Source organism: Stegodyphus dumicola, chromosome 3, assembly GCF_044657685.1.
Source record: "Stegodyphus dumicola isolate Sdum_Otavi_A_Nest chromosome 3, ASM4465768v1".
NCBI classification, from domain to species: Eukaryota; Metazoa; Arthropoda; class Arachnida; order Araneae; family Eresidae; genus Stegodyphus; species Stegodyphus dumicola.
Genome location: NC_140770.1, coordinates 116,088,340 through 116,098,450, shown reverse-complemented (window position 1 = coordinate 116,098,450; position 10,111 = coordinate 116,088,340). Strand labels below are relative to the sequence as shown.

Sequence of the window (10,111 nt, the reverse complement as noted above, 5' to 3'; positions counted from 1 at the left end):
CAAATTGCATATATATGAACTTAAATCGAGTAACTCTCGCCAGTGTGGCTTAAATATACATGGACAGTCTAATAGGGCCTTGAAATTCCTAACTAATGAGAATAATACATATGCTCAGAAAAAGAAACTTATAAATCTTCTACTGCTTGATTTTGCTGATCAAAAAATCGCATTTCTGCTTCTCCGTAACTGAAGTTATTCAAAAAAAATCTCCCATTTACATTCATAAAAACCTTTTAGCACTAGTTAGTGAATGATTCCAATTGTAATTTTTCTATACCTTGAGCTTTGAAAGAAATTTTTTCGTAGTTTTTTCTCAATTTTGTCAATAGACAGCGCCAATATACTTCTTTGTTCCTTTGCCCAGCTGGAAAACTTTCTTGAATTTTTTCCTATTGCTACCGCGTGCGTACATGATTCTCCATCGCCATTTTTACTCTTGTAGCTGAAGAAAAACGTTTCTATTTAATCTTACAAACTTGTTCTGCAAATTTATGTAACTTACGCTGCTTTTTATTTTGTAACTTCAACATTTGCTCTTCGGCACTTTCTTTTGTTAACAATGTTGAGGGGAATTAACTTTTGATGTTTTACTGTGCAAACATTGTTTTACAGAATGCTGTAATACAAGGTATTGGTTTTATGTTACTCATTTTTATATAAGTTTATGTAAGTTTTCTTCTCTATTTTTGCTTGTATGTTGATGCTATGTGTTCTTTTAATACTGGTAAGATTTATACTAAATATTGTTGTTTGCTTTATTTCAAAATTCTAATTCGGCATTTTGGTGATGCCTATGCACATTGGAGAAAGTTTTCCTTCTCGGCCAGTTTGCTTTTTGAGTTGCTTTTGGGCCTTGGTGTGCTAGATTTTAGCTGAGCATGCTTTAATTTTCTTCGACAGTTAATTTTACTAGAAATAAATAATAATTTCTGCACATGAAAGTAATGCAGATTTAAATAGTTCGTAAGAGATTAAAGGGAGTTAAAAATTTATATTATATTAGATCATATTTATTGCATTAAGAATCAGTTATACAATATTCTACAATCAGTTTTAAGTTTTGAATGAGAGAAATAGGTAACACGAGTTCCTGCTTTCTTTGTGCAACAAAAGTTCAACATTCGATTCTTATACAGCTTCATGATTGGGACAGAAATTTTAAAACAGCATCTATAAATTCACTAGGGCAATCCATATGCACGCTGTGAGCTGCTTTTTCGATTGCCACAAATTCAGCGTTTGGAAAAAATTGCCTTATGTAAAGTTCATCGGCTCCCCTGAAAAAGAAAAAAGGAGTATTTGTAAATTTTATCTGGCAAGGAATCTTATTTCAAAATTATTATTTTATACTTAAGAATTTCTTAATATGATATTACTTCTATTAAAAAAAGGTTAAAAAAATCTGATGTGGCCCGCATATGTCCTTCAGCGTAATCCTTGTTTGAAATAACAACGGGCTTTATGTAGAAGATATAATCGTGCTGCCGAGCGTACCTAGTGCTCACATTCATCGTAAAGCAGAACCATTTCACAATAATCATTTTCTGAAAATCATCCCATAACTATGAGCTTCAACATACAACTTCGAGGAGATATCTCTTTTATAACTGTATCAGGTGAACGGTGTGAGATTTCATATATTACATGCATAATGCATTAATTCGCACGCCAAGCTCAAGTTCCGTTGAATTGATATGTTTTGTGACACGACTGTGCACTATCTGCATATTGTCTGCTCCCTTTGTAAGGACAATCAGTACAAGGATGCAAGAAACAAACATGCTTTTCAGAGTTCTGTTTTTAGCGTTATATAAGGTGCGTTTCGTACTAGATCGACGATGCTCTACAACTTTGTAATTCACTTTTTCTGCATATATCGTATCATTTTCGAGATAGAGACACTAACTCCGCCGTTTTCCACCAGGTGGCACTGTACGCTATCTCATCTAGTAGCGAATAGCCACTTTACTATACGTAAACACCCCGTTTATGACCACAGCTGCAGACGTTCGGCAGTTAAACGAGTGTTACCGGACTTTAGTGGGCACCCGGCTTAAAGAAAGGACCTTTGAAGAATATATAAAAATGCGTCAAGCCTTTTCAGACAACCTAAAATCATCTATAAAAATACAGTTTTTTTTCCTACTATACTATATATTGTAAGATTCTCACTAGTGTATTTCTCCGTTACTGTAAAAAGTGACGATTGTTAAGAACTAATTAGCGAATAATCGCTTAAGTTCGTGTAACAAGAAACAACAAGATAGAAGGGTAACTAATCCTTTATTATTCCAATAAGATTTAATAAAACTCCGTCTTGGAGTGTACAATCAAAGCCGACACTTGGGATTGAATTTAAGAGACTAAAAAATAAACTAAAACTAAGATTAACTAAAGAGATATAGCCGAAGCTATCAAAATTCTAATCGAGTTGGCCCCTTAAATCTATTTGATTACTAAGCTTATCAAGGGTCTGAGTACGGCCGAGCGTAATAATAGCTTTGAGAGTGAGAGTAGCCAAAAAACAGACGCGCACAAATCAGAAACTCTGATTCTCTCTAACTCTGCAAGTAGACTTCGCGGTTTAAATACCGCTCCTCCTCATTAAGTATTCAAAATGATTCCAAAACTACGTTCTGGCCGGAAGTAATAAATTGAAGTTAAGAATTTGACAGGAAAGGAACTTAAAATTTAACTGGTAATAAAATTAACAGAATCCTTACAGTATATTATAGTTTATAGTTTGTTCACGTTAATTGATTAAATTACCTAAAGAAATAATTAAAATTATTTATCCGCCTGAATTTTTATTTTCCAATTAAAAAAAAGCGTAGAAAGTTATTAAGTAACAAAAGGGAATAATTAGAAACTATAATCCCTTTTTTTAATATTGGAAGGTAGCTTTGTCTTTTTTACATATTATATTATTTAAATGCAAAATATTTATGAAACCTCTCTCTTTTGTCTTTAAAAATTTTTATTTTCACTCTCTTGTTCTAAAATTTGAAGAGCCAAAGAAAAACCTTGAGAGTAAATTTAATAAAGTTTTTTAAATGGTTGGCAGTGATTTTAATATTTTTCTCTTTCTTTTAAATGATTGAGCGAAACAAATACTTACACATGGAAAGGAGAATCTTTTCCATAAATGAAACAGGCTGGACCTTCATAAACTCCGGTTGGTTCAGACATTAAAGTCTCTGCATTCTGTACTGCGTTCTTTAACACTTTGATGTTGGCACTAAAAGTATACCGGCCATCCGGGTTGCGTTTCAGGGAAAGAGCTTTATGTTCATCACTACTACGTCTTTTTAGCAATCCTTTCTACAAAAATGCATACTCTAATTGCAAATTATGCAAAAAAATAATTTGATTTTTGAACATTAGGCAAAAACTTGCTAAATAAACGAATTACTCACAGCTTCCGCAGGCAAGTGATCGAGAATGTACTCAAAGATAAATTTCTTAGCACCATTTTCGTCTACATCTGTTAGCATTTTCTCAGCTGCTTCTTGTGCCAATGTTATAGACGTAGTTATTATGTCCAACATAGCTTTCGGTACTTTTCTCACTGACATATCTTCAACAATGATCATCTCGACTCTCTCTTTCTGAAATCAATGTTGCACATATTAGAATAATAAAATATCAAGATGAATAAATATAAAATTCTCTCAGAAATATGATTTGCTTCATTTGCTTAATCTGTTTCTAAGAACTTTGCAAATGAACATAAATATTTCTACAATTGCATATTTCATTATATAAAATTGCTACTGAAAATAACTGGAATAAATTTCAATGGAGCACATAAACTGATTTGGGCTGCCAAGAAACAAACACGAAGAATATGTCGGGAAACCTCAGTTAATTAAAGATAAAATTTCGTATGTTTTAATTGCCTAAGTTTTATGCGACTGTTTTAGTTTTATGTTTATAAACTCTTATCTTACTATTTCGCGTGTACTGCTACTTCTATTTTTGTCATCTCCCAACAGAACGTTAATAATAATTTAATAATATATTTTTTTAGAAAATAGGTGTTATATTTTCTTTGCCTCACTGAAGATGAAATGTATGTGTTTTGAAGAAGGATGATATGTCTTTCTAAATGTCCTGCTTCAAAATTTATTTTAAAATTCCTAACTGTCCATGGAGTTGCTGTTGTTTCGCCTTTGGTGATTTTCATTGCAGCTATGATGTGGTCATGCATTATGTCGCTTTCAACGACTGGTATCTGATAAGTTCTCTTTTTTGTTCATAGTTCCAGTTCATTTTTAATTCACTTCTATCGAACTTTTACACTGTTCATTTGCTCAAGAACTCCGCAAAATATAAGTAAATCTATTTGAAAGACCAATGCGGCTGCTTTTCTATATTTTTACCCTACAAAGACATGAAAATGTCAGATATGAAAATGGAACTTTATTTCATAAAGTTGCTTAAATAACTGTGAGGAGAAATATTTTATTATGGAATAAATGTAAAATTTAACATGAGATGCTAAAGAAATAATAAAAGATACTTTGTTATTGGGATAGCATTTCTATTGATTTATGTGAATGAATGCTAACGAGTTGAAAAATTATAAAGAGACGCTTGAAAATATTTTTAAGAAAAGCTCTCTATTTCAAATTTAAAGGTTTTCAGAATGATAAGGGATATTCAGAAGTACATTGCAAAAATTAGATGAGAATAAAGCTTCGGACATTAAACTCTTAGATATGAAATGGAATTTTTGGTTGATTGATCGATCATACTGTATTGATGGATGTAACTGACACAAGATAATAACAATGTTTGGATTAGAGATAAAAATTTCTTTAAAATTATCACAACTATATGCTGATAAATTTTCTATGATTGAATATTATTGAACGCATAAAAATCCAAAAGCGAATGCATGAAATTCAATAAATTGTTCTGTAACGGTTTAGCTGTGTTACATGTTAATTAATGATCTGTGTGTTCCTACATATAGTTGTCCTGAAGATGAGGTATGTAAATACCTTGACACAATTAAAATATTTATGAAAAATACCGCAACGGATTAATTCAAGAAATTAACTGTCATGAAAATAGAGATGGCAGCGAAACCTTCCGGCTGTGATATAAGAGTGTTAAATAGCTGTCATCGATTTTCAAAGAAATACGTTTCAGATTCTTCAAAATGTTATGAATTTTGAACATAGATAGATGATTTTAGCGCATTTATATATGAAATTGTTGTATTTTTCTTAATGATGTAACACGAAAATCTAGAGAGTCGATGCTGTACCGGAAAAGTAAGATTACAGGGCAATAACATTGAGTAAATGCCTATCTCCCCTATTTGTAGAGACATCGGCAAGTTGGAAGTGGATTTGGCGACTAATTTTTGTCACCAGATTTGGCGAGATATCTCGAAAACTCGTCAAATTAGGCGACCATTTGGCGACGTTTTGTTCCGCCCTAACTGTAACGGATATAACTGTTATTGATGTTCTACGTAACTGTAACCGTATTCAGTCCTCGTATGCCTTGCAGTAATTTCGAGAAGCTGAAAGTGCTAGAAATATCTCGGCGGCCGGATGAAATCTGTATAAGATCGAAGAGAGAATCTGCTCTCAGCTATTAGTTTAGTTAAATTCGGAGTAGTAAGATATCTCAGGGTTAGCTTCTTCCTTTACACGCACTTTGCATTTCGTTCTGTTTAACATTCTTAATAGTTCGAAATATGACTACTGATTGTACCCAGTGATACTGTGAAGAGTTGTACTACTACTTTTGTAGAAAGTTCGAACTCTGAAGTGTTTCTTATGATGAAATAAATGTTATCAACCTGTCATCGGACCAGTGTGCATTCAATTTAATACGAACCCGTACGCACTCAACAAAAGAATGTAAAGAAACATCACATTTCATTACTAATATTTAACAGAAATAACGTGTTTTAAGGCTTTTTCTTCACAAAACTTCAGCAATTTGATTGTTTGCTTCCTAACGCATAAATTCTAGGAGAACAATTTTAATGACCTTGTTAGATTTAAGACTTCGTATTATTATAGGTTTTTTTAAAGTGCTTCACTTTTAAATCAAATATAGGTTAAGATATTTTTAACTTCCCAGTAACAACGAGATAATATCATTTAACCACTAGTTAATCTGATCTTCACGGTTTAATTGAAATTTAATGATGACTCCAAGATAGACTTTTCCATGTACTTTTTTGTGTTTAGAATTAAGACATATAAAGATAAGTGGAATGATAAAAAATAAATTATAAACAATTAAATTCTAAATTAAAAATCCTGTTCTCAGAATTAGTCAGTTTTGCTGCTTAACTGATATTCTTTTCAAGCGTTTCTCATTCAAATCGGCTAATGCTTCTAATACTGCTGTCTGTATTTAGGTATCGATTTATTTTTTGTTTTAAATTCAATGTCATTTTGTAAATTCCAAGGTTTTATAAAAAATGTACCTTTTTAAGAGCTGTGCTCATGGCTGTTATTCCACCCATACTGTGTCCGAGTAAAACAGCTTTAGGGATGTTCATTGTGTCCATAAAGTGCATTAAATCATTAGAATTCATATCGAAGTCGAACTCATCCGACCATTCGCTGTCACCATGATTTCTCGCATCCAGTAGGTATATCTAAAAGCAAATGCATTTATGGTAAGTATGTTTAGTAAAAACATTAAATTAGCATAATAGTGAGTATAATTATGGCTGTTTACATGTATGAGTTTAACGTAAAGGACTGTATAGTATCACTGGTATATAAATTTAAACATCATTTAACGGCATATTTTCAGCCTTGTAATATGCAACCGTTTTGGCAGTCAAGAAAGCACGCGAAGGAAAACTAACAATTATCCAAGAAGAAAATATCAGTGGAAAAGTTCACATCGTACACTTTCGCTAAAACTACGGCATAATTTCAAGATAGGTGCTCTTATAAAATTATTAATCTCAAATATCTTTGTAAATTTGATACCTAATTGTACGAAGCTTTTGTGTTATTAATTAACCATGAGCAATTTATAAATTCACCATTTTACTTTAAGGAGATCTTATAAAAGCTTAAAAGCTCTGAATTTACAAAAACTGTTTCTTACCAGTACCTAATTTGTCTATCAACTGTCGGAAAATATACTTAAAAAATGTTAGTGTTACAGTTTAGAAGTCGCTTCTAGTGTACATATGATTTTGGCTCAGATACGTCTCAGCAAGCGTAAAGAAACATGCATATTCTGAAAAACACAGACACAGTATACTGATAATCTAGTGTTACAGAATTACTCATTATGTAAATATTGCTATAATTTTCTTAAACGAATAAAATAAAATGCAATGGACAGTGAAATCTAGAAATACAAAAATAGAGAGGAAAATAATTTTTCTCACCTTTCGTTTCGTTTCATTTGCAATTATTCGGGGACTATCAAACCAGTAATCGGTAGAAGCTGTTAAACCATGTAAAAAGATAATTGGCGCTTTATCTTCGGCACCACTTACAGGTTCCACAGTTTTATATGCCAGTCTTACGGGAGTATAGCTGTAAACAAATTGCACGCTTTTAGTGTAATATAGCTGCAAAGCATCAAATTGTAAACGATACTTTTAGAAGTATCGTAAGTAAAGTACAAACACCATCGATATTTTGTCGGGTCATCATCATAAACATCGAAGTCGCGGGTGACCCAGAAGTCCGTTAACATTTAAAAATTCAATAATTCACTGACTAATATAGGTAGAGAGGTAAAAACTGACACACTTGCTTGAAATGTCATGGGATTTTATTGAAAGCATAAAAAGTGCTTAAAACGGTCAACAGATGGCACATCATATGATAACAAAGGCAATAATTAGCATAAAAATTGATTCTTAGCAAAGACTATTTTATAACAAATGTTCAACATATCGACCATCATTCATCAACGATATCTGTAGTCGACCATCATTCATCAACCATATCTGTAGGTACAATGTTAAGAAAGCAATGTATTGCATATATATAAGTACGGTGAGAAATTGCTGTCGGGTATTGTCTTTTAGCATTACTAATGAGGTCGGATTATTGCGGTAGACGCGATTTCAAGTAATCCGATAACAAATAATTACACGGAATGAGGTCTGAGGACCTTAAAGGCTAAATATATCTGAAGTGGCGGCTCAGCACGCGATCCTTACAAACGATGTGTGCAAGAGTCTTTCATGCGTATAGCAATATCAATTAGAACTCCATTTTGTATAAAAGTCGTGCTCTAGAACGGGCGCTTATCAGCCAGACTAGGATGATGCGATTCTGTTACACATCCACGTACCTCGCACCCGGCACACTGACAGTTTGAATAGCAGAACCACACATTTCCTCGACAAAAAGGGTCCGATCACGATTGATGTGATACATCAGATCGTGACCAACAGCCAAAGGCGAGAATAGAAATGTAATAAAGTCGTGAAGGGACTGATGCATTCTCTCACTACAAGTAATTTCATACACAATGCTCATGCGGCATCACTGACTTATTGCTGCCCAGCTCCACATGATTTTTTTTTTTTTTTTTTTTTTTTTTTTTTTTTGTGTGTGTGTGTGTGTGTGTATTTTTTCTTTACCAAAAGCCCATGCCATATTAAACGTGTGTGCCAATTTTTACCACTTTACGTATGTTTTCCCGTGAATTATTGAATTTTCAAATGTTAGCTGACGTTTGGGTCACCCAGTGTGTACATCTTATGGGATTTAAGATAAGAAGATTTCGTGCAATTTTATTTCAAATAAAATAAAAAAAATGTTCATTTGAGTTACTTTATTCATAAAACACTTTTTAATTGAATATACTTAGAAAACTTGCTGTACAATGATTGCTGAACTGCATAACGCAGTCTGAAGTCATTATGTCGTGTACTAAATGTTGTATCAAAGAAAAATAGAAGTATAGTAATGATATATAAATTTACCTTAATTACAATAATCGTGCGTTAATTGTTTTATAAAAACAATACAAAAAGAGCGTAAAAATTCGTTCCACTGTATTTTTACCATTATTTAAAATTTGCTTAACTCTCACAAGAGAGGAAAGGAAAAAAGAAAACAGCGATGGTAATGTATAAATACTATATTGTACTATAATACTGTATATAATATATTGTACATAATACATTGTAGTATAATATATTTATTTGTATATATAATATATAAATACTACATTTGTCCCTTCTTACCACATGCCCTCGTTATGCAATTCTAAGCACACTCAGCTAGTAACAAAGCTAGTAAGTAGCTTGAACGTACGCGAGGTCAGCGCAGATTTTTCATATTTCCTGCTTCGGTAAATCTAATAACTCTGCACCTTGATACTCAGGGTTATCACAAACTAATACACATGAAAATACTTTTGATTTTATAATATTGTACGATCAAAGCTTTTTTTATCTTTTACACAGAACTGTTTCTTCGCACAACAAGTGGTCACTTTCATTCTTACAGAACTTTATTAAGTTTTCTGATAAATTTATTTGGTTGAGGCAGTAAAATGAGACAAAAAACTTTTATAGCGTAACTTTCTAGTAATAACCTGCTCATATTTAAGATACACTTTAAATAAATTACAAAATGAATTTTCTTTTGATATTTTTTTATCAGTATGGTAATTTGTTTGTTTCTAAGGTAGCTGAGAACTTACTGAATTGTTTCTAAGGTAGCTCCTAAGCTAACTTTCTAAGCTACTGTACTAATTAAACGAACCAAATTTAGGAAGAGATATATTTTTAAACTTATGAAAACATTTAACTCATGAACCAAAGGCACAAGATTTCAAAGTGAAAAATGCGTTATACTAGTAAATCAATATTTATAAAAATGTGAAATAGTATATTTGATAATACTTTTGTATTTATTGATTCTATATTTTGCATCAGTTGCCGAAACGTCTTATTGAAATGATGGAAAATAATCATAAATAACTTACTTCGTCATATTTTTAGCAGGAAAGATGAACCAAATATACACGGAAGCCCTAGAAACTGGCGAATGCCTTCAACAAACCCGAAGCTAGAACTGATTGTGGCTTATAAAGACGCTGTTATCTACAATGAATACGAGTCACAGGAAGAGGAAAAATAACA

At 32.2% G+C, this 10,111-nt stretch overlaps 1 protein-coding gene across 1 annotated transcript; it reads right to left on the bottom strand.

The window, feature by feature from the left end:
* Positions 1–991: 991 nt before the first annotated feature.
* On the bottom strand, positions 992–10,111 carry LOC118185777 (sn-1-specific diacylglycerol lipase ABHD11-like). The gene is made up of 6 exons (XM_035355684.2): positions 9,955–10,111; positions 7,388–7,538; positions 6,461–6,634; positions 3,420–3,611; positions 3,122–3,324; positions 992–1,280 (listed from the first exon to the last, which is right to left on the bottom strand). The coding sequence occupies exons 1-6, from the start codon at positions 9,960–9,962 to the stop codon at positions 1,142–1,144; spliced, it is 867 nt and encodes a 288-aa protein (XP_035211575.1). The 5' UTR covers positions 9,963–10,111; the 3' UTR covers positions 992–1,141.

What these genes read in the sequence shown, in the direction of transcription:
- LOC118185777 (XM_035355684.2), bottom strand. An exon ending in CAAATGAAACGAAACGAAAG is followed by an intron (nt 6,635 to 7,387) that starts GTGAGAAAAATT and finishes ATTTGCTTTTAG; the next exon opens with ATATACCTACTGGATGCGAG. An exon ending in AAAGATTCTCCTTTCCATGT is followed by an intron (nt 1,281 to 3,121) that starts GTAAGTATTTGT and finishes TTTCTTTTTCAG; the next exon opens with GGGAGCCGATGAACTTTACA.